Source organism: Elgaria multicarinata, chromosome 5 (genome assembly GCF_023053635.1).
Source record: "Elgaria multicarinata webbii isolate HBS135686 ecotype San Diego chromosome 5, rElgMul1.1.pri, whole genome shotgun sequence".
In the NCBI taxonomy this organism is placed as follows: domain Eukaryota; kingdom Metazoa; phylum Chordata; class Lepidosauria; order Squamata; family Anguidae; genus Elgaria; species Elgaria multicarinata.
The window spans coordinates 134,510,101-134,535,629 of NC_086175.1; the positions used below are offsets into that span (position 1 = coordinate 134,510,101).

Consider the following 25,529-nt stretch of genomic DNA (forward strand, 5'->3'; position numbering starts at 1 on the left):
CTTAAAATCAAACAGCAGTTGCTTCTAAGTGTTTATTTAGAGCCAGTGTGGTGTAGTGGCTAAAGTGTTGGACTGGGAGATGGGAGATCCTGGTTCTAGTCCTCACTCAGCCATGGAAACCCACTGGATGACTTTGGGCCAGTCACAGACTCTCAGCTCAGGGTTTATTTATTTATTCATTGCATTTATATACCGCCCCATAGCCGAAGCTCTCTGGGCGGGTTGTTGTTGTGAGGATAAAATGGAGAGGAGGAGGATTAAGTATGCTGCCTTGGGTTCCACTTCTGAAATCTCTTCATTGGCTTCCAATTCACTCCAGAATCCAATATAAACTTCTCCTGTTGACCTTCAAAGCTTTTCACGGCCTAGCTCCTGCCTATCTCTCCTCTCTCATCTCACACTATCGCCCCGCTCGTGCTCTCCGCTCCTCTGATGCCATGCTTCTCGCCTGCCCCAGGACCTCCACTTCCCTTACTCGGCTTCGTCCTTTTTCTTCTGCTGCCCCTTACGCCTGGAACGCTCTTCCAGAACACTTGAGAACTACCAACTCAATCTCAGCTTTTAAAACTCAGCTAAAAACTTTTCTTTTCCCTATAGCTTTTAAATATTGAGTTTGTTCTGACTCTATACTGTTAGCTTCACCCTACCCAGTGCCTGGTTACACTTCCCTGTGCCTGTTTGCATTCTCCTTCCCTCCTCATTGTTTACTGCAACTTTATTAGATTGTAAGCCTATGCGGCAGGCTCTTGCTTTTTACTGTGTTATCTGTACAGCACCATGTACATTGATGGTGCTATATAAATAAATAAATAAATAAATAAATAAATAATAATAATAATAATAATAGGCGGGATGTAAATGCAATAATAAATACATTTCTTTCTTTCTTAAATAGTAGATATGGTCATGAAAATCCAGGGTTGTGATCTGGACAACTTCTGGAAATATGTTTTATCTTCCAATTCAGACAAGGCTACTGAATGAAATGTACACCATTCTAAACAGGATGCTCTTGATAATATTCCTCTCCCTGCCCCCAGACAATTGATCCAAGAAGTAGAAGGAAGCCAATAACACTCTCTCTTTGTCACCGTAGATAATAAAGCTGAAAGCAGAAGCTCGACTTGACCTATTAAAGCAGATTGGGGTTTCGGTGGATACGTGGCTGAAAAGTGCAATGAATCAAGTGATGGAGGAACTGGAGAATGAACGATGGGCAAACCTCCCTACAGTGGCCAGTAATGGCTCTTCGCACATGGTACTGTTTGTGTCTCATAAACTTCACCTCTGCCTTCCTTTGAATATTTAGCAGTAGTCCAGTGCTGCATCACGCTCTTTCAGTGTCGTATTTTATACTGTTTAAGTGAAATAAATAATTGTGGATTAGCACTGGATATTAATTTCAGTCCATTATATATCCGGGTGCATATTCTGAATCAAAACAAAAATGAGGGCCACATCTATAACAGGGAAGATGCAAGCGGGCAAGCCAAAATGTCCATGTAATAATTTCCAGGTCGGTAGCCATATTAGTTTATTGCAGAAAACAAAACAAAATAGTTTTGTGGCATCATCATTAGGGATGTGCTCCGCTTCTAATCGGACCGGAGAAGCAGTAGCGGAGCGGGGGGCTTCGCCTGCCCTTAAGGCGGAGGCGAAGAGGATTGGGGGGCCAGCGGAGCGTGGCGAAGAGGATCGAGGTGAAGGCGGATCCTTCGCCTCGATCCGGAGCTCCGCCGGAAAGGTAAGTGGGGTTTACCGGGCCCTGCCGCTGTCGCTGTCGCCCATGCGGCGACGGCGGCAGAGCCCGGTAAGGGACCAAGGGGGAGGGGGGCCTTACCTGCCTCCATCCGCGGTCCGTCAGCGTCTCCAATTGAGCCCGTGGTTCCAGCAGGAAGTCTGGGCCGCACTTGCGGCCCAGACTTCCTGGTGGAACCATGGGCTCAATTGAAGACGGCGACGGACCACGGACGGAGGCAGGTAAGGCCCCCCTCCTCCTTACCGGGCTCTGCCGCCGTCGCCGCATGGGCGGCGATGGCGGCAGAGCCCGGTAACCCCCCCTATGGGGGGGGGACCGGAGCTCCGATCCGGATCCGGAGCTCCGAGCGGAGCGGAGTGGGCACAGGCGGAGTGGGGGCAGGGCGGAGCGGGCCGATCCGAAAATGGCGGATCTTAAAGTGAAGCGGAGTGGGGGGTCCGTGCACACCCCTAATCATCATCATCATCTATTGCAGAAAAAACAAAAGAGTTTTGTGGCCCCTTAAAGACTAACATATTTATTCTGACATAAGCTTTCATGGGCTATAGACTGGTCCAGGGGTAGGTAGCAAGGTGCTCTCTAGATGTTTTGGACTACAACTCCCATAATCTCACCATTGGCCATGCTAGCTAGGGCTTTTGGGAGGTGTAATAAAACATCTGGTTGCCTACTGCTGGCCTACTCTATAGAATATGAAAGCTTATGCCAGAATAAATGTATTGGTCTTTAAGGACAAAACTCTTCTGCCTTTTTCTGCAATAGACTAACACAGAGTGCATTATAGTCCACAAACGTTTATGACAGAATAAATTACTTTGCCAAAAGTCTCTTTATAATTCAATAAGTAATTTTCAGTGAATGAATAGTTTATTTGTTTGTAGCACAAAGACCATTACAAAATACAGAATTGCTCACATATAGCAACACACATTATTTAAAATATTCAACATATTTGAGGTACAATCCTTTCTCAACCAAGGAGTCAGTCAGTGGGTTTCAGCTAGCTTCACAAGGATTCCCAACTGAGAGGAAAGGGGCAAGATTACTGAAGAGCCTTATGTGTCTTTAAGCTTCAGGTTGCATTTACATTGGTTTGTCATCTGCCATATTAGAGAGAAGATTTATTAAAGGGTTTTCATCTTATTGTCTTTGTGGCTCAGGGGATTTAGAGACTAACTATATTTTAATTTCTATGGGAATATTAGGAGGGAACTGATTTTGCCTTTATTATATAAGTTGCCTGTTAGAGATAATTCATTCTATGGACCAGTTTACTAGTCCCTACAGGACACTGTGGGTTAATTAATTAATCCATGATTTGCTGGGATGCGCTGCGCATGAGATGCTTCCGCATACTGAAAATAACCTCCGTTCAACATGATTGGAAGTTGTTAACATGATATGTGAATCCGGACCAATGGGTTGTTTAGGGCCAAACAGCCCATCAGTGTGCATTCACATATCAATGCTGACAACCTCTAAACACGCTGATCAGATGCTGTTTACGGAAATCGCAGGCGGCTCTCATGTCCCCATGAATCTTGAGTTAAATAACCCACGATTTGCCACCATAATGTGCGAACAGGATTATGGTGTCTTATTTTTTAGCTAACGTAATCTCTGAAGTTATTGAAAAGGTTGCAAAGATCCTGTCTATTGCAGTTAATTTGAGAGCTCAATTAATTTCTTTTATGAACCTACCCATACACTATGCTTAACATCTAAGGTCCTCCTCTGGGTGCCTACTCCGAGGGAAGCTCGGAGGATAGCAACAAGGGAGAGGGCCTTTTCAATGGTGGCCCCTCAATTATGTAATCATATCCCCGAAGAGGCTCACCTGGCACCAACATTGTTATCTTTTCAGTGCCAGGTCAAGACTTTTCTCTACTCACAGGCATTTAACAGCATATGCTGAGTTTTTTAACTGATTCCAGAATAGTTCTTTTAAACGGATATTGTCTGTTTTTATTTGTATTTTATGCTTTTTATGCTTTTAAATTTTGTATTTATTTATTGCATTTTTAGACCGCCCAATAGCCAAAACTCTCTGAGCGGTTCACAAAAACTAAAACTATTCAAAGTATAAAACAAACAGTATAAAAACATGATATAAAATACACTATAAAAGCACAACCAGGATAAAATCAGCAGCAGTGCAGAAATACAAACTTAAAACAGCCAAGTTAAAATTAAATTTATAGACTGTTAAAATACTGAGAGAATAAAAAGGTCTTCACCTGGCGTCCGAAAGAATATAGTGTAGGTTTCAGGCAAACCTCCTTAGGGAACTCATTCCACAGCCGGGGTGCCACAGCAGAGAAGGCCCTGTATATTTGTATATTTGTTTTTTAATGTTCAATGTTTTTAACTTTTGTAAACCGCCCAGAGAGCTTCGGCTATAGGGTGGTATATATTATTATTATTATTATTATTATTATTTATTATTATTATTATTATTATTATTATTATTATTATTATTATTATTATTATTATTTTATGTGTCTAGCGCTGATAGTATACTGCTCTGTGTGTGCTTGTCAATCTGGTCAAGGACTGTAATAAACAGAATTGTATATCTTCACAAGGGGAATTTATACAGCTGTTAACTAGACAGACAAGTGCATCTCCTTCATAAATGGTATATTAGACGGAGATGCACTTTTGGGTCTAGCTAACTGGTGCATAAATTCCCCTGGTGAAGACAGCCAGAACATATTAGGTGTAATTCAATAAGTAATTCTCATCAGCCTTGCCCTCTTGCATATTCTGAATTTCCCAATAGACTGAGGGCCAAACCAATCATGACATTACATCATTAACCTTTTCATGGCTGATTTTTTAAAAAAACAAATAGCCAATGCAAGGGTGTGTGCGTGCATGCTATATCAGGACCATGGGATTTAATCCTTTTCCCCCACTGCAGTACTGATCAGCCATGTCTGCTATTTGCAATATGAGCTTTGTGGTAGAACAGGGACAAAGGATTAAAGCTTCCCCTTCTCAACACCAAGGTCCCAATTTGGCTCTGCTTCCCCGTCCCACAACAATATTGGATATTTATTTTTAAACAATCAGCCACACAAAGATAAAGACATGAATAGCATCTTTGGCCCTTAAAAGAAAGTGAGGGGTAAAGTGTTTAAGGAACTAACTAATGTCTAAAATGCTGGAGCTTTGTAGTTGCACCAAACTCATCTCCAGCTATCATCGTAAAAACTATTGCATTTATTGTAGCATGAGCTTTTGGAGGCAAACACCTCCATTTAGTGAACATAAAATGAAGATGACGGCTACATGGGTCCAGTGGAGATTAAAAATGGAAAGAATCATAGAATAGCAGAGTTGGACAAGGCCATCGAGTCCAACCCCCTGCTCAGTGCAGGAATCCACCCTAAAGCATCCCTGACAGAGGGTTGTCCAGCTGCCTCTTGAATGCCTCTAGTGTGGGAGAGCCCATAACCTCTCTAGGTAACTGATTCCATTGCCGTACTGCTCTAACAGTCAGGAAGTTTTTCCTGATGTCCAGCTGGAATCTGGCTTCCTTTAACTTGAGCCCGTTATTCCGTGTCCTGCTTTCAACACATGTTGAAAGCAAGGATAGCACACAAATGATTCAGGCTCAGAGAGTTGACAAGTGAATAGATATAGATGGGTTCTGCGCATCCAACGTCAAGCACAAATGCTCAAAAATAAAACTGCTGCATGCCTAGCTGATGCTTAATGCCTTGAAGTCTGGTGTTATTTAAAACAAAGAGTAGGAAGACTTTAAACAGGAACCATGTTAGTGATGGGATTGCAAATTATCTGGCCTTGCTGGAGGGATCAGATTTCACAACTATCTGAAAAGTGACTTACCAAGATTGTACCAAAGGAATATATCCAGGAAACATGACAAGAAGAATTGCAAGGCATAGTTTACTCTTTGTACTCCCTATGCGATCATACTTTCTTATGATAGCGTAGGGAGAAAATGAGATATCTCTCCCCCTGTGAGTTGGGAACCCTGATCACAGTTAGCAAGTAATGGGTACTGAACCACACAGGATCAATTAATCACAGGCATGTACCTGCAACTTACTCTGAAGCCTCATGTCTGGATTACAAAATGCCTCGCCACCTCAGAGCGGGTGTGCTAAGCAATCCAAAGCAGTACCAGACGTCATGCATCTTCTCTGAGATAGGAATATGAGTCATAATCTTAGTGTTGCAATTTCACAGGAGCACTGATGGAAAGTTACTTTTAGTTCAAGTGAAATTCAAATTGCGTGAGAGTAGGCGGAGAGGGATACTGGCATTTCCCCCGTCCCCCTCTTTTCCTAGCTTCCTTTTTGCGACTTCTCCTTTGCCCTGGAAGAAGCCGCAATAAGAAACAAATGCATTTTCAGGGACTTTGTGACAGGTTGTCAAATTCATGACAGTGGGTGGGTGGTGGATGGCAACAGCATTTGCAGTGAGAGGGTAAGGAGGAAGAGTGATCGGTGTGTCCAACGCTTGGACCAACAATTGATTTTCCGTAGTAATTAAGACTTAGCAGTAATTCCTGTTTGACTAGTTGGAATAATTAAGGGCTGAGATATCACTGATATTGTTTCTCCAGATGGCATGCAGTAGTGATATTTTGGTGCTGGCCATAGAAACTAGCCAGGCTATAGATGATCTCCAGCAGCTGACAACAATAAAATTCCTAACAGCTTAGTCAGCTTGTAAAATTTGTGTGTGCCTGTTTAGCACATGCTGGAGCACTTCGCTTGGGCTTTAACGTTCTTATACCACAGTGCTGTGAAGTGGTGTAAAGAGAAGGATGCACAGTGTCCATGTTTTCATGTTTTCCTGAGTGCATTTTCCCTGTGCATTTTCCCTTCTTCTCTCTGGCCTTCCCTCGTCTCACATCAGTCTGCTGGTCTCTGTCCACCACTCTGCCTCTAAGATCATCTTCTTGGCCCGCCGCTCTGACCATGTCACTCCACTTCTGAAATCTCTTCATTGGCTTCCAATTCACTCCAGAATCCAATATAAACTTCTCCTGCTGACCTTCAAAGCTCTTCACGGTCTAGCTCCTGCCTATCTCTCCTCTCTCATCTCACACTATTGCCCCGCTCGTGCTCTCCGCTCCTCTGATGCCATGCTTCTCGCCTGCCCAAGGACCTCCACTTCCCTTACTCGGCTTCGTCCTTTTTCTTCTGCTGCCCCTTACGCCTGGAATGCTCTTCCAGAACACTTGAGAACTACCAACTCAATCACAGCTTTTAAAACTCAGCTAAAAACTTTTCTTTTCCCTATAGCTTTTAAATATTGAGTTTGTTCTGACTCTATACTGTTAGCCTCACCCTACCCGGTGCCTGTTTACACTTCCCTGTGCCTGTTTGCATTCTCTTTCCCTCCTTACTGTTTACTACAACTTTATTAGATTGTAAGCCTATGCGGCAGGGTCTTGCTATTTACTGTGTAATCTGTACAGCACCATGTACATTGATGGTGCTATATAAATAAATAAATAAATAAATAAATAAATAAATAAATAATAATGTACAGTTCACAACATGATAGTGTACCAAAACTGTGGAACTCCCTGTTAGAACATCTATTTCCCATGCAGAAGGCCTCCAGTACAACTTAGGTTAGAGCAGCCTTCCCCAACCTGGTGCTGTCCAGATGTGTTGCACTACAAATCCCATCATCCCCTGCCAACATAGACCACCAAGTTAGAGGATCTTGGATAGAAGGGCTGGGGAAGGCCTCCACCTGTAACCTTGGGTAGCCTGTGCCAATCAGTCTAAACGGTACTGGACTAGATGTACTTCTCCAGGCATGTCTAGCCTGGAGAAGAGAAGATTATGGGGAGACAAGATAGCACTCTTCAAATACTTAAAAGGTTGTCACACAGAGGAGGGCCAAGATCTCTTCTCGATCCCCCCAGAGCGCAGGACACGGAATAATACGCTCAAGTTAAAGGAAGCAAGATTCCGGCTGGACATCAGGAAAAACTTCCTGACTGTTAGAGCAGTACGACAATGGAATCAGTTACCTGGGAGGTTGTGGGCTCTCCCACACTAGAGGCCTTCAAGAGGCAGCTGGACAACCCTCTGTCAGGGATGCTTTAGGGTGGATTCCTGCGTTGAGTAGGAGGTTGGACTCGATGTCCTTTTAGGTACCTTCCAACTCTTCTATGGTTCTGTGACCAGTGTTGAGATCTGGTTGTGCCCTATTCTGCTCACCTTATCAAGTATAAATAAAACCCGGCATTTCCCTCCCTACCCCTACTCCCTTTCTGTTGGGAGGGTGACTTCATACTACATGGCCATATTACCTTACAGGGGTGGGTTTCCTTTCCTACCCACTTCAAGAAACATGTCATAAAAGGGTCTGTTTGATAGTCCTGCTTTATCAATCGCTGTCTTTTCAATCTGCCTTCTTCCTACCCTTGTGACAAAGCCTTGCAGAGTGCTTCATTGTAGCTCTAGTACGAATGGTCTTGGTTTACTGTCTTATTCTACAGTGGAGTCCAAAAGTGTGTTCTGTGTTTGGCTTCATACCCATCCTATAACTCACAATGTGCAGTAGATGTTGTAGGAAGGGGGGGGTACAAGGCCACCCCCACTGCCCTGAGTTCAGGCAACGTGTGCGAGAGCAAGGGGAGAAGTCGCGATGACCTCTTTCCCCCGCCATGATTGTCCAAACACAGCCAATGTCTCTGGGCCTTGTGCTTGACAGCTCCTCCCTAAGAGCTTTGTTTCCACAAATGAAGTTATAATTTAAATTGCAAATTGAGGTCTAGATTTTATGAGATTCCCATGGTGGCATTGTTGGATGTGATTGTTACGAAGGCGCACATGGCATGATAGAGAAACACAAGCAAAAAAAACCAAAAACCCACCCATAGCTCCCTACTTCCAAGGAATGAGCAATCAACATTGCACTGGTTATTTCTCGGTTGGACTACTGCAACCTTCTTCTCTCTGGCCTTCCTTCTTCTCACATCAGTCCGTTGGTCTCTGTCCACCACTCTGCCGCTAAGATCATCTTCCTGGCTCGCCGCTCTGACCATGTTACTCCACTTCTGAAATCTCTTCATTAGCTTCCAATTCACTTCAGAATCCAATATAAACTTCTCCTGTCGACCTTCAAAGCTTTTCACGGTCTAGCTCCTTCCTATCTCTCCTCTCTCATCTCACACTATTGCCCCGCTCGTGCTCTTCGCTCCTGGCCATATTACCATGTTTCTCGCCTGCCCAAGGGTCTCTACTTCCCTTGCTCGGCTTCGTCCATTTTCTTCTGCTGCCCCTTACGCCTGGAACGCTCTTCCAGAACATTTGAGAACTACAACTTCAATCGCAGCTTTTAAAGCTCAGCTAAAAACTTTTCTTTTTCCTAAAGCTTTTAAAACTTGATGTTGTTCGGACTTTATACTGTTAGTTTTACCCTACCCTGTGCCTGTTTGCATTCTCTTCCCCTCCTTATTGTTCTACTATGATTTTATTAGATTGTAAGCCTATGCGGCAGGGTCTTGCTATTTACTGTTTTACTCTGTACAGCACCATGTACACTGATGGTGCTATATAAATAAATAAATAAATAAATAAATAATAATAATAATAACATTTGGATAGGGGAAGGGGGTGGCAAAGGCAAGGGCGGGCAGAGGGATTTGCACATGTGCAAATACATTGCCTGAGTTGCGCCTTAGATGCAAAAAAGAAGCATTTCTTTCCTCCAAACTGCCTTTCCCCCCTCTTCATTTATCTCCCCACTTCCATCGATTTCCTGTTGCAAAACCTGGATTCCCTCCAGCACTCTTCCTCTGCTCAATACAGCATGCCAACAGTTGGAACAGCTTATATAGCCAGTGCCAGTCCCTAACGAACTGGCAGAGGCCCGAGAGTGGGGGGATTCAATCTAATTTCCATTTCCCCTTTTGACGCGCACTCTCCTCCCCAGCCTTGCTTGTAAGCGTTGCCCTTGGCAAACAGGCTAGAGTTAGCCAGAAGCTGGCATTTTTTAGAGCAAAGGTCTAACTTCGCAAAATAGAAATACCAAGCTGCGTCAGTCTTATTCCATTGTGCATTCCTTGTGCTCCCTAGGGCCTATGTGAATACGTGAAGATGAAGTTTTGATATGTCGAAACTGCTTCTACCTTCTTCTTTTTTTAGCAAAACATAGCTTAGCACAGGTGTGTTTGTTTTCTTTGTATCTGCATTTGTTAGATCACTTGTTCAAAGCAGCTCTTGACAGCTTGGCATGGAACAAATTCTCAGTGAAAGAAACGCATAAATCAAAGAGCTGGAAATTTCCGTATTTAACGTGCCTTCATAATATCCTAAAGAATCTGCTTCCCATCAGGTACCGATTTGCTCTGCTTTGTGATTTTAATGCAAAAGCAGCACCCGACTTGACTGCCCAAGCTGCCCAAGTGGTAGCTTGTGGCAGCACAATGTTTTGGCTTGACAGTGGAACAACACGTGCTGGATTTGAAGATCCGTTATAGATGATACGGGAGTTCCCTGTCGTATTAAGCAACAGAGTAGCCCATAGCAGTAAATCTCATGGGCCAATTTGTGCGTAGAATCATAGAATAGCAGAGTTGGAAGGGGCCTACAAGGCCATCGAGTCCAACCCCCTGCTCAATGCAGGAATCCACCCTAAAGCATCCCTGACAGATGGTTGTCCAGCTGCCTCTTGAAGGCCTCTAGTGTGGGAGAGCCCACCACCTCCCTAGGTAACTGGTTCCATTGTCGTACTGCTCTAACAGTCAGGAAGTTTTTCCTGATGTCCAGCTGGAATTCCTTTAACTTGAGCCTGTTATTCCGTGTCCTGCACTCTGGGAGGATCGAGAAGAGATCCTGGCCCTCCTCTGTATGACAACCTTTTAAGTATTTGAAGAGTGCTATCCTGTCTCCCCTCAATCTCCTCTTCTCCAGGGTAAACATGCCCAGTTCTTTCAGTCTCTCTTCATAGGGCTTTGTTTCCAGACCCCTGATCATCCTGGTTGGCCTCCTCTGAACACGCTCCAGCTTGTCTGCGTCCTTCTTGAATTGTGGAGCCCAGAACTGGACGCAATACTCTAGATGAGGCCTAACCAGGGCCAACTAGAGAGGAACCAGTACCTCACGTGATTTGGAAGCTATACTTCTATTAATGCAGCCCAAAATAGCATTGGCCTTTCTTGCAGCCATATCGCACTGCTGGCTCATATTCAGCATTGAATGAGTTTTGGAAATGTTTCTTCCACCCTAAACGGCAGCAGCAACTATACTTCTGTAATTTCATAATATCTTTGCTAATCCAGTTCTTCACCAGCAGCATGTGTAGAGCCTTGATCAGCAACTAGTTTTAACTGCAAGCTCATTTGAGGAGCCAATGGACCGTGGCCTCTGCTACCACATTCCAAACTGGGCTGCTGCCAAGTCCTGTGGCCACAGCCTTGGATCCTACTTTATATCCCTCTGCTCTGAATTGGCATCTGGGTTGCTGCTAAGCAGGTGGAAAAGTATGGATTTGGCCCAGTGACCACAGGTTGCTGGTCGGGGTGGGTGTCTGTATAGGGGAGATAGCTATAGAAAATGAACTTGTCCTATGCGTGCACACATTTAACAGGAGTGAGTTGCCCCTCTTTCTGTACATAAGCACCTGCACATGAATGTTAGAAATATGATAAATCCAATTAGGATGTCAGACCACAGGATTCATTATCGAGGGTGTGGTTTTAGGATTTTCCATAGCAATATTTTTTCCCATGTAGAAATAAAAATAAATTACTCCAAGCTTTCTGACGTTGGTTCCCCAACGTCTCATCTTCTTCCTCACCCCCAAAATACTTCTGGTTCCATGGAATTTTAGAACAGACACGCACCCCCTTTAGTTAAAGGTGAGTTTTATAAATGCTGAAAATTGACCCATTTACTGTTTTTATTCCAATTTGTGGCCCAGCATAACATGTATTTCTTTCAAATTTTGGTGAAAACGACAGATGTATGCTATTCTGACTTGTTTGAGGTTTAGTGATGTCCTGAGCAGCAGTTCAAAAGTTATTAAAGTTTTCCTGCCCCATTATAACCTATTGCAACAACTGCTGACATAGTTCTGTCATGCCTGGTTAGTTTCATTCTGAAGCTAGAATGCTACAAGTTGTTTCCAAATGTTTTCAAAGGGTTTTGCAGAGAAAATCTACTGTATTCTATGTTCATTGCCTACTCATTAATTAAGTCAGGCTACATAGAATTAATTAAGTCAGGCTCCTGAGTAGAGCTCGTACGGCTCCGTGGTATACCCCAGAGCTGAGAGCGATGAAACAAAATAGGAGAAGGCTTGAGGGCAGGTGGAGACGAACTCCTAGTGGATGCAATCAAATATTGGTAAGTGCCTATAGTAAGGCATATTCAGGGGCACTGAGGGCAGCAAAAAAACCAATACTTTGCTGCCACTATTAAATCTTCAATTTGCCGCCCAGCGGAGCTTTTTAGAGTTGTCCAGGGACTATTACATGCTGGCCCCAAGGACATGGTAGAATCATCTGAGGCCCGCTGTAATGAATTTGCCAGGCACTTCCAGAATAAAATCTTTTGCATCCGCCAGGACTTAGACTCCAGTGTTATAGCAGGTGAATCTAGTGAGGTGTCCAGAGTACAGTCTTGTCCTGTAATCTTGGATGAGTTTCAGTTGGTACAGCTCGAGGATGTGGACAAGGTGCTTGGACAGGTCCGCGCAACCACCTCTGCTCTGGATCCTTGCCCCTCTTGGCTAATAAAAGCTAGTAGGGATGGAACAGCCGGCTGGGCCAAGGAGGTGATTAATGCCTCTCTACGAGAGGGAGTGGTCCCAGAACGTCTGAAAGAGGCGGTAGTGAGACCACTCCTGAAGAAAACTTCCTTGGACCTGGAAAATCTTAGTAATTACAGGCCGGTAGCAAATGTTCCATTCCTGGGCAAGGTCCTTGAGCGGGTGGTGGCGGGCCTGCTCCAGACACTTTTGGATGAGACTGATTATCTGGATCCATTTCAGTCGGGTTTCAGGCCTGGTTTTGGCACGGAAACAGCCTTGGTCGCCCTGTATGATGACCTATGTCAGGAGAAAGACAGGGGGAGTGTAACTCTGTTGATTCTCCTTAATCTCTCAGCGGCTTTCGATACCATTGACCATGGTATCCTTCTGGAACGTCTGGCTGAGTTGGGAGTGGGGGGCACTGCATTGCAGTGGTTCCGCTCCTACTTAGCAGGACGGCTCCAGAAGGTGGTGCTTGGGGGACATTGCTCGGCCCCGTGGACTCTTCGGTATGGGGTTCCACAGGGGTCGGTCTTGTCCCCCATGCTGTTTAACATGTACATGAAACCGTTGGGTGCGGTCATCCGGAGTTTTGGAGTGCGCTGTCATCACTACGCTGACGACACGCAGCTCTACTGCTCCTTTTCAACTTCATCTGGTGTGGCTGTGGATGTGCTGAAGCGGTGCTTGGCTGCGACAATGGACTGGATGAGGGCTAATAAACTGAAGCTCAATCCAGACAAGACTGAGATGCTGCTGGTGGGTGGTTCCTCTGATTGGATGGGGGGCGTTCAACCGGTACTGGATGGGGTTGCACTCCCCCTGAAGGAGCAGGTTTGTAGCTTGGGGGTTCTCCTAGAACCATCTCTGTCACTTGAGGCACAGGTGGCCTCGGTGGCATGGAGTGCCTTCTACCAACTTCGGTTGGTGGCCCAGCTACGCCCCTATCTGGACAGGGATAACCTAGCTTCAGTTGTCCATACTCTGGTAACTTCCAAATTAGATTACTGCAATGCCCTCTACATGGGGCTGCCTTTGAAGACGGTCCGGAAACTGCAGCTTGTGCAAAATGCGGCGGCCAGATTGATAGCTGGAACAGGAAGATTTGAGCATATAACACCGATTCTGGCCCGCTTGCATTGGCTGCCTATATGTTTCCGAGCCCAATTCAAGGTGCTGGTTTTAACCTATCAAGCCCTACATGGCTTGGGACAGCGATACCTGATGGAACGCTTCTCCCGACATGAACCCACCCGTCCACTGCGCTCAACATCTAAGGTCCTCCTCCAAGTGCCTACTCCGAGGGAAGCTCGGAGGATGGCAACAAGGGAGAGGGCCTTCTCGGTGGTTGCCCCCCGACTGTGGAATGATCTCCCCGATAAGGCTCGCCTGGCGCCAATGTTGTTGTCTTTTCGGCGCCAGGTCAAGACCTTTCTCTTCTCCCAGGCATTTTAACAGCATTTAACAACGTTAAGTTTGTTTTTAATGGCCTCCAGAATTGTTGATTTTAAAGGGAGACTGTTGTTGTTTTTATACTGTTTTTATGTTTTTTAAATTTTTTGTATACTTTTAATGTTTACTATTTTTAATTGTTGTAAACTGCCCTGAGAGCTTCAGCTGGGGGGCGGTATATAAATGTAATAAAATAAATAAATAAATAGAATCATAGAATAGCAGAGTTGGAAGGGGCCTACAAGGCCATCGAGTCCAACCCCCTGCTCAATGCAGGAATCCACCCTAAAGCATCCCTGACGGACGGATGTCAAGCTGCCTCTTGAAGGCCTCTAGTGTGGGGGAGCCCACAACCTCCTTAGGTAACTGATTCCATTGTCGTACTGCTCTAACAGTCAGGAAGTTTTTCCTGATGTCCAGCCGGAATCTGGCTTCCTTTAACCTGAGCCCGTTATTCCATGTCCTGCACTCTGGGAGGATCGAGAAGAGATCCTGGCCCTCCTCTGTGTGACAACCTTTTAAGGATTTGAAGAGTGCTATCAGGTCTCCCCTCAATCTTCTCTTCTCCAGGCTAAACAGGCCCAGTTCTTTCAGTCTCTCTTCATAGGGCTTTGTTTCCAGACCCCTGATCATCCTGGTTGCCCTCCTCTGAACACGCTCCAGCTTGTCTGCGTCCTTCTTGAATTGTGGCACACAGAACTGGACACAATATTCTAGATGAGGCCTAACCAGGGCCAAATAGAGAGAAACCAGTACTTCACGTGATTTGAAAGCTATACTTCTATTAATGCAGCCCCAAATAGCATTTGCTTTTTTTGCAGCCACATCACACTGTTGGCTCATATTCAGCTTGTGATCTACAACAATTCCAAGATCCTTCTCGTTTGTAGTATTGCTGAGCCACGTATCCCCCAACTTGTAACTGTGCTTTTGGTTTCTGTGTTACTACACAGAACAGAATCTTAGCATGCGGGACTTTGACTTTTTGGTGTGTGTGTCCCCCACCAAAGATCTCCATGTGGATGAGGCTTCCCACATCTCCTGTTAATATTGTCATAAAGCCATTCAGTTGTAATGTAGGCATTTAACAGCATATGCTGAGTTTGTTTTTAACGGCCCCCAGAACTGATGTTTTTAAATGGATACTGTTGTTTTTTTTGCTTTTGGTGGTTTTAAATTTTGTATACTTTTTAATGTTCACTGTTTTTAACTTTTGTAAACCACCCAGAGAGCTTCGGCTATGGGGCGGTATATAAATGTAATAAATAAATAAATATAAATAAATGTATATTGCAAGCATAGGGCAAAGGGTTAAAATCTGCTCCCCCCCCATTCTAGGGTCCTGATCCATATTAGGTCCCATGCACTGATTTTTTTCAGTTTTAAAAAGGGGGAAGTAGCTACACTTTAAAGTAACGTGAAATTTGATCCTCATGGAATTGAGAGGAGGAGATGGAACGCACTGATGAGGAAAATAGAGGGATCAGGGCCTCGTACTATCTTTCTGAAAGCAGAAATGCAGCACAAGGGTCCGTGATCCAGATCATCCCTTCAACCTGCTACGTTGTTGGCTTTCTGAAGGCAGGATGACAGTGTGAGGGCTCCAGTCTTTGCTGTTCTTTTCTGTGTGGTAGGAAAAAGATGTGCAAGGATCGTGTCTCACACTAGAGGCATTCACATATTACACTGAACATGCATTCATATTCTAGATGCACTCACTAAGTTGGTTGTGAGAATATAGCACTGTTCAAGTCGTTCTGCTTGTGTAAGCTTTACACGCAGTGAGGGGATGTGGGAATGACCCACTAGCTTCCCTCTCCTCCCTTGCTGATCATATTGCGCTCTACACGTGGAGGGAGAATTTTAGTGTCCTGAAGCTTGAGATAAGTCAAGCAGGCCCAGTGTAGTTCTCCTCTCAGCGTTCTGACAGTGGTGGAGGGGTTGTGGGAAACTGATCTGAGATAAGAGTGGGGTAGTTTTGAGAGCTGAAGGAGCCATTCTGCCTGATGTAGAGAGGAAGGAGATATAAAGGCCCGTGCAGGAATCTATTGGTTTATACACATCTACCCTGTTAATGACTTGTTTGTGTTTTGTTTTTAAGTTTGTGTTACTGTTGTTTCAGAACATTGTAATGACATTTTTTTCTATTCAAAAAAACAGGACAATTCAGTGGTAAAAAAATGGTGCTGGTTAAAGACCAGGGTTAAGGCTATCTCATTTTAGCTCAAGCTCTGCAAAACCAGGAAATTGGAAGCTAAAGCTAATGCCTTAACAGACATGCCCCCTTGAACAGTAATTATGGTGTTGCAATGTCACAAATTGTGCTTGCTTACAACTTACTCTCCAGGCACCCACAGTTTGGCCTTTCAGGCCCAAATCCAGATGGGGAGTATGAAGTGCCTGGGACCAGCGAATATGACCCACATTGTCCTGGTCCTGTCTTGCGTTATGAAGCATCTGAGGCTGTGTCTACACCAGCCCGATAGTCCGGGCTGGTCACAGCCGAGTCCCTGTGTGTCCAAATGACGCACAGGGATGGCAGGGGGGACAGGCATGGGTTTTCCCAGGGATAAAGAAACCCTGGGAAAACCTGATTCTTCCTGTGGTCTCAGGACAATCCCGAGACCACGGGAGGTGTAGACACCCATCCCCCCTGGTGCCGCGCTTACTCGCGAGTAAGCACAACACCAGAAATGGGCACGGAGCCGCGCAGCTCTGTGCCCATCTGGGATGGGAGGATGAACAATTCCACCATCCTAGTGATAGCGGTGGGGGGTTAAGGGGCGTGCTGTCATTGTTGTTTTTCCCCCACTTACTTTTTCGCTGGAGCGGGGCCTCGCTCTTGCGCTACTGTCCCCGCTCATGGGTGGGGGGAATGGTGGCCGTGACATGCCTCCTTCCTCCCGGCACATCACGTGCCATGTGTGCACCCTGGGGGAGGATCTCGCGAACAGGATATTGCGAGATCCTCCCTCCCGGAAGGCTGGGAGGTGTAGAAAAGGCCTGAGCCTTAACTGTATTGCTAGAGGAATCCTCCTGTGAGTTGCCTCATGCCTGTTCGTTGCTGATATTAGTAGCTGGCAGGGTGGGTTAAACCAGCCTTTCTGAACCCGGTGCCCTCCAGATGTGTTGGACTGCAGCACTGTAAGACTCAAAAAGCTGCCTTAGATATCAGATTCTTGGGCAACATTGGCATAACAATCAGACCATTGGAATGCCAAAAGAAAAGAAAAATGCAAAGACTGAGCAGTTCCTGTTCTTATTGGAACTATTTAGTGCTGTCTGAGCCACGTCCTGAAGTTGTCAGCAGTCACATTGCATTCCTATGAGGGTGCTGAATCAGGCTATGTCTGGAGAATGTCTCTTCCGGGATTTCTCAAAGATTTCTGACTTTCTTTTTCCACCTTCCCCCTCTATGTACAGAGGCCATTGGTTCTCTCCATGGATAGCCTACCTGTGGCATGTTTGGTGGTGCCAAATCCATGGGCAATGAGGGTTGTGGTGTTCCTGAATGATTGAGGCTACATTCCTACCTACCTCTGGCGAGACACATGGACCTTCCAGCTCTCATGCAGCTTTGCCAGAAACCGCCACCCCTCCTGCCATTTGTGGCCCTCATCCTGCTACAGGTTATCTATCCGTGGAGTAAAGCATCAACCTCTGTATTTCAAAGAGGGAAGAAGGCACACACACAGAAAGTAAATGATTGGCAAAGAAGTGGGAAAACACTCTCGCCTAGCTTAAAAGTAACCAGCAGGTTGGCAGCCAACCGAGGCATGGAGAAGGCAACAAACACACCTTTTTGCCCAGCAAGGAGGGGCAGATTTGTTTGGGCAACAGCGGTGCCTAAAACGGAGGCAACTGCTCTTGACAAATAGTGTTGACATCACAACATAAATTGATACCTTGCTGCCTTTGCTTTTTAATGTTCACTCAGTAATTGTCCTGATCACAGGTTTTTACTTAGATCATAGATGCAATCCTGAGATGGGTAAAAAAAAATTATTTGTTTGTTTTATTTGGCTAGTTTGCTTTTCAAACTTGAATGGGTGTATCTGAGATTCACCAGATCGAGAGAGAATATAAAAACTTTAAAGGACAGACTTCACTCAGCGTTAGATTTGCAAATCGTGCTGAGTGTTTCGGGTATTAAGAATTAATTTATTTGGGTTGTGGTTTTTTAAACTTCTTTTAAGTTAGGTAAGAAAAAGTGGTGCTATAACATATATTTATTGTTCAAACAGTATTAGAGAATAACAAATTGGAAAGTTCAAGGGGATTATGATATAGAAGATTGGTATAAAGAAATATGGGATATTGCGATAAATGATAAATTAACATGTAATATTAGAGTTAGAAAAATAACGATTTTGAAGAGATATGGAAATTGTTCTCAGAATATGTATTATTAAAAGGAGGAGGAAGAACACCTCCAGAGGATTCAATGCAATTTTGGAAAGTAGAATAAGATCCCGATGGCTGGGGTGCACTTATTAATGTGAGTTAGTTTAAGAAGTATAACGTATAGTTAAGAATTGAAGATGAATATGTTTTTTTTAATGTATGTATATGATTTATTATTTGTAGCTATAGAAAAATCAATAAAAATATTTTTTAAAAAAGAGAATGACACATTTATGCAAAATACATTATATATAATGCAATTAAGATGATTAGAAGCATAATGAATAGAATCAAAGAATAGCAGAGTTGGAAGGGGCCTACAAGGCCATCGAGTCCAACCCCCTGCTCAATGCAGGAATCCACCCTAAAGCATCCCTGACAGGTGGTTGTCCAGCTGCCTCTTGAAGGCCTCTAGTGTGGGAGAGCCCACAACCTCCCTAGGTAACTGATTCCATTGTCGTACTGCTCTAACAGTCAGGAAGTTTTTCCTGATGTCCAGCTGGAATAGTTATTTCGTAATATGTACGCCCAACTAGTCATGTCTGTTTCTGCTCACTTATATCACTTATCATTTTTGTGAACCGCCCAGAGAGCTTTGGCTATTGGGTGGTATAGAAATGTAATAAATAAATAAATAAATAAAATATAGCCAGCATTTGCAGATAATTATGAATAGCGCTCCTATGGAATACAATGAATTCTTATCAACAATACACATTATATTCACACTGTGTGACAATCCAGGCTGCTTATTCTTTTTCATTCTCTCTCCTATTAGTTAAATGTTGATGTAGAAAGAGAAGAAGGGGAAGAGTTGGAAGATGGCATGGATGCTTTTGATGACAGCAGTTCCAGTCCTTCTGGTACACTGAGAAATTATCCGTTGACCTGCAAAGTTGTTTATTCATACAAGGTACGTAAAATGTTAGTATCTTCCTGGTGAGCAAGTGGTTATACAGGTTTTAACACTGATGAAGCCTCACGTGTGTTTAAAAGGGAGAGGCGGGTAAGAAATAAATAAATAAATAAATTATTATTAATAATAATAATAATAATAATAATAATAATAATAATAATACCACCAAAGCTTTGGTATTCAGCCCTGAGGTGAATCATCAACTTGCTCCCTCCTTGCTACCCTTTAAAACGAGAGTTAGAATGAAACTATTTGGTTCAGAATTTCACAGAAGCACGAAATGGGAGGTGGGTATGAAAAGAGCAGTACCGATGTTGTGAAATGAGTTGTTCCAGGTTTGCATGTAGGAATATGGCCATAACATAGATTGACTTTGAGATTACTAAGACTCCTAACCTCTCCTAGGGATGGGGGCGGGGGGCAATTAGAATGATTTACCCCAGGCATCCCATGGTTCTGGGTGTTTACCTGATGGCTCTTGGAAATTTCCCTATCTCCTTGGAGGTGATTCTGTTGTCATTGCACTTGCCCCTGACTCTTTGGGCTCATCTACACCAAGATATTCCACTACGAAAGCGGTATATAAAAGGCTGGAGCCACAGTGCAGGATCTACACTACGACTTTATAGGCCACAGCTAGACCGAAGGTTTATCCTGGGATCATCCAGGGTTCGCCCCTGCCTGAGCACTGGATCCCCTGTGTGTCACCTAGATGAACAGGTTTGGCCCCTGGATGATCCAGGGATAAACCTTAGGTCTAGCTACAGCCATAGTGGTACTGATGTGCACTGACAACTGTTGGGGCCCATGACACATCTACACCAAGCAGAATATAACACTATGAAAGTGGTATGAAAGCGGTATATGGCGTGTGTCTATGGGCCCCAACAGTCGTCAGTGCACTTCAATATCACTATAAAGCAATAGTGTGGCTCCTGCCTTTTACATACTGCTTCCATTGTGGAATATCCTACTTGGTGTACATGAGCCCTTCGTAGCTGATCGAAGCAGAGGCTTTTCTCAAAGCGATTTGCGTAATACAGTTTTAAACATTTAAAATATCCTAATTCTAAAGTTACCCACGATGGTATACTTTGCACTCATAGGCCTCGTTGGGCAAATGGAATCAGTGGCTCCTGACTTCTGGAACCTCTTGATGGCGGAAGGTGTTAACAGGGCAGGAGGGGTGGTGATGCAGCAAGTTCTCTTCACGGCCGTCTTGATCTGTCACGTCCGCAGTGGTCATGGGGTAAATAGGCTCCCAGGAGGGGTGGTAGCTAACTGCACTGGTTTCAGATGGGGGAAGACACTCCTTCAGTTGTGGACAGTTTTCCAAGAATGTCTTTAGGATGCTTTAGGTATAGCATAACCTGCCTTAGGATTGGGGTCATTTGAAGGATCAGTGTTAAGATTTGAGCATTTGAAGTTGTGGTTTTCTGAAACCTGATATGTATATGATATGTATCTACTACAAATAATATGTGACTGTCCTTCACTACAGGCTTCCCAGCCAGATGAACTAACCATTGAAGAACACGAAGTTTTGGAAGTTATTGAAGATGGAGATATGGAAGATTGGGTAAAGGTATCATTTTGTTTTTCCTGTCGTTGTGGCATGTGGAAGGGGCAACAGTGGGTGGCTATTTCGGAAGTGTCTGTGCTTCTTCACACATGGCTTTCCCCTTCTGTTAAGCTTTTTCACCTCCTCGACTTTTGCAGGCACGAAATAAGTCGGGCCACGTGGGCTACGTACCAGAGAAATATCTGCAGTTCCCGACGTCCAACAGTCTCTTGAGCATGTTGCAATCGCTGGCGGCACTGGACAGTCGCTCTCATACCTCCAGTAATTCAACTGAAGCCGAGCTAGTCTCGGGGAGCCTCAACGGGGACTCCAGTGGTAAGTGCTAATTAGGACTTTGGGGTTTATGATGCGCTCCGGTCGTTCAGGTTCTGAATATTCCTTCTATAAGTTTATTAATCACACTTCCTATTTTAGAAGTAGCCAAAGCAGCTTACAAAATGGATAAAAACATTATCGCTGCATAAAAGGCAACTACCGGAAGCTGGAGCTAGTGCAGAATGCTGCAGCTCGGCTGTTGTCTGGAGCTGCCCCTTTCCAGCATGTAACTCCTCTGCTGAGGGAGCTGCACTGGCTGCCTATTCGCTACCGGGCCAGGTTTAAGGTTCTTGTACTTGTGTACAAAGCCCTAAACAACTTGGGACCAGGATACCTGAGAGAGAGCGCGCCTTCTCCCCTACCAACCTGCCCGGTCACTGAGGTCATCCGAGGGCCTGCTCCTGGTGGTTCCACCTAGATCCATCCTCCGATTGGAATCCACCAGGGGAAGAGCCTTCAGCGTGGTGGCCCCCCTCCTGTGGAATTCCCTGCCTCTGGAGGTCAGGCAGGCGCCAACCTTGTACTCCTTTCCACGCCTCCTAAAAACATCTTTATTCCAAGAAGCCTTTCTTTAATATGCAGCCTTGGATTTCTGATTTTGCTTCTTTTAAATTTTGTTTTAACTGTTTTATTCTGTTTTTATTTTCATTTTATCTTGTACACCGCTCCGAAATTTTTCAAAGGGGAGCAGTATATAAATATTCTAAATAAATACATAAATAAATAAAAGCAGTATCTAAGAACAAATTTCAGCAGCCTAAAGATGAACAGAGGCCAGTGCCCCAAAAACCGAAGCAGTCCGTAAACCAGAATCCACAACAGCGATGTTAAACACATTATTTAGGTGCTTTACAAATACTAAACCATGACAAAGGATTGTTGATGGGCCTCTTTTGATCACCTCTTTCGTCTTTCGCTGTATTTGGAAGCTGACTGATTTCATTTGGTATTCCATGAGCATCTGATTGGGCCCCCCACTTAAAATACTGTATACCGTTCTGGTCACCGCACCTAAAAAGAATATTGTAGAACTGGGAAAAGTAAAAGAGCTAGTAAAATGATCAAGGGGCTGGAACAACTCCCCTATGAGGAAAGGTTACAGCAGCTAGGATTATCTTAGAAAAAAAGGCAAGTTAGCAGGACATGAGAGGTGTACAAAATTGTGCATGTTGTGGAGAAAGTGAATAGGGTGACATCTCTCTCTCTCTCTCAAAATACTAGAACCCATGAAGCTGTTTGGTGGGAGATTCAGCACAGATAAAAGGAAGTCCTTCTTCACACTGTGCATAGTTAAACTATGAAATTTATTAGCACAAGATGAAGTGATGGCCACCATTTTGGATGGCTTTGAAAGAGAGTTAGACAGATTCCTGGAGGAGAAGGCTATCCATGGCTACGAGTCCTGATAGCTATGTGCTACCTCCAGTATCAGAGGCAATATGCCTATATAAACCAGTTGCTGGGGAACATGGGTGGGAGGGTGCTATTACAGTTATGTTCTGCTTGTGGGTTTCCCGTCGACAGCTGGTTGGCCACTGTGTGAACAGAATAATGGACTAGGTGGACCCTTGGTCTGATCTAGCATCACCCTGCTCATGTTCTTATGTTCAGTTGACATGAGCTGTCATCAAAAATGTCACTCTTGTGTCGAATTCTATACTTTGTCCCTGTGATGTGTAATTACTTCACATCACGATGTCGACACATTGTGTGTTTCCTTGACCTGCTCCACATCGTTGGCTGGCAGGGGCATGGAAAAGCACAATGCAATCAAATTATAGGACAGAATAAATTATCATACATGTTATGAGAGAGAAGGAGAGAATAATGCAATAACAGAGAGAGGGCTTTTTTGGTGGTAGCGCCCCAGTTGTGGAATGCCCTCCCAAAAGCGGTGTGCCTGATGCCTGCATTAAATTCACTTTGCAGCCAGATTAAGATATCACACACACTCACACACACACGCACACACACACACACCAGTTACCTAGGGAGGTTGTGGGCTCTCCCACACTAGAGGCCTTCAAGAGGCAGCTGGAGAGCCATCTGTCAGGGATGCTTTGAGGTGGATTCCTGCATTGAGCAGGGGGTTGGACTCGATGGCCTTAGAGGCCCCTTCCAACTCTACTATTCTATGATTCTATGATTTCAATTTGGGAAATTCCTCATTTTATTAATGTCATGGTTTTATTGTATGTTTTAGTGTTTTATGATATATTTGCTGTTGACTGCCTTGGAGTCTGCTGCATGAAGGGTAGTGTAGAAATGTCTTTGAAAATGAATAACTCAACTTGATGTTGTGATGCAGTTGCCGGCAGCCATGCATCTCATGTGATGTGTCATTCTGCTCAAAGCAGCAGAGCAGTACATTGTAGACAGGGCCAGCAGGTCGAGGGCCTCACACACATAGGCCTGGTTCAGACAACACGCTAAACCATGCTGCTTAACCACAAAATGGTTGTGGTTAAGCAGCATGGTTTAGCATGTTGTCTGAACCAGGCCAATGACACATGCGCATGCACACAAACAAACACTCAGGTTGCATACACCTTCATATTACAGGTAGGTAGGAAGGCATACTGAGGCTGAGAGAAGAGTGTGCTTCTTTGGGCCACCCAGGGAGGTCATGGCTTGAGATTTGAACTAAGAGACTACCCAGTGCATGCGTGGTGCTATATAAATAAATAATAATAATAATAAGAAGAAGAAGAAGCAACGTAGGCACTCAAAAGACACTTGCAACATTGCTGTTTACATTCATTTCCCAGCACAGATAGAGCCTCAGTGGGGAAAGTTGCAGAAGCAGTACTCTTGATTCCAGCAGAAGTGATCTAGGAAGCACATTCAGGCCAGATACATTTCGAACATTCAGTCAAATTCTTATATCATGATATGTGCCGTTTCTTTTCCAGTATGTTTTGTAAAAGCACTTTATGATTACGAGGGCCAGACGGACGACGAACTGTCCTTCCCGGAGGGAGCAATAATCCGTATCTTGAACAAGGAAAACCAGGACGACGATGGCTTCTGGGAAGGGGAGTTCAATGGACGCGTTGGGGTGTTCCCATCTGTACTAGTAGAAGAGTTAACAGCCTCAGAAAATGGAGAGATGCCATGTGTTGCGGATGTTCAGGTATGGGAGGAAATTCTCCAGTGTCCTAAATGGGCATGAATAGGACCAGACAAAACCTTCAACATGACGTTGCCAGCAACTGCCGGATGTCTCTTGTTTTAAGAGAGAGTTGGAATGTTATTCTGTGACAAGGGCAAACAAATTTCTTGAAGCTAATCTCTCCCTCTCCTAGTTCAGGTGCCAGGTGTTGATACATCTACCGTAACATCCCAAAGCCTTATTTGCTGTGTTGGTCAGAAAAACACACAACAGAATAACATGCTCAGCAGAGGCATAAGTTTTGCAGGAAGCTCCACTCATGTGTGCGCATCATCATCTGCTTGCAGATGTGGAAAGGGCGAGCAAGCCAGCTCCTTCGTATGGTGGCATGACTGGCAGCCAGGGTGCAGGGGCAGTCCTGCAGATAACTATGCTGGGGCACATCCTTCATGGCCTGCTTTTGCATTAAGCCAGTGGTTCCCAAAGTGGGTGGTACTGCCCCCTTGGGGGCGGTAGGATTACATAAGGGGGCGTTAAGAGGCAAAGAGGCAGCAGGAGGCCCCTCGAGGTGGTCTTTTCCAAGAAGCGCCTCTCCAGAAGGTCTTAAAAGACAAGGACATTTTTATGAGAGAAGGTAGTTTGGTCCCAAGCCATATAGGGGAAGAATCCACACATGTATTAATACTGTTTAAGAAGAGTCCTTTTAACGGTGAATTGAAATGTTTCAAAAGCACCAAAATGCTAATGAAGAGACATACCCTGCTTGGTGTGCCCCGCCATGCCGGGTGCAAAACAGAGGCGTTCACTCTCTTTTCCCGCCCTCGGCAAGCCTGCGGCGGGTGCTTCCCATTTAAAGGGGCCATGCGCAGGAGGCACTGGGCATGAGTTTGTGGAACCAAGGGGGCGGTTACCTGAAAAAGTTTGGGAACCACTGCATTAAGTGATGTGTTCACGCCTCGTCTCCTCTTCGCCTCCCCTCCAGCTTCATTAAAGGGCTTCTGGCTTTTTAATGCTGGCAGGGAAGAGCACACCCAGCCCAGCCATGTGCACCCTCTGAGGAGAGACTATGCCAAAAAGAACTGCACTATGGAGGCTGCACAATGATTTTAGTACTTAAGGCTGCTGTATCTCAGCCTGGGAAGATGGCAGGGGGTGGGATAGAAAAGAGACGCACTTCAACTGCTGCAGAACTGCTTTAGACCAAACCTAAGTGTGGTGTTGCTGTGGTTGCCGC

The 25,529-nt window shown here is 44.7% G+C and overlaps 1 protein-coding gene across 2 annotated transcripts in view; it reads left to right on the forward strand.

The window, feature by feature from the left end:
- FCHSD2 (FCH and double SH3 domains 2) overlaps window positions 1–25,529 on the forward strand; it is a 169,564-nt gene that overhangs the window by 135,574 nt on the left and 8,461 nt on the right. For both annotated transcript variants that reach the window (XM_063127236.1, XM_063127237.1), the window contains 5 exons: window positions 1,097–1,258; window positions 19,149–19,283; window positions 20,788–20,871; window positions 21,006–21,183; window positions 24,096–24,316. In XM_063127236.1, the coding sequence (XP_062983306.1) occupies window positions 1,097–1,258; window positions 19,149–19,283; window positions 20,788–20,871; window positions 21,006–21,183; window positions 24,096–24,316 (780 nt within the window). The remainder of the gene's footprint in view (window positions 1–1,096; window positions 1,259–19,148; window positions 19,284–20,787; window positions 20,872–21,005; window positions 21,184–24,095; window positions 24,317–25,529) is intronic.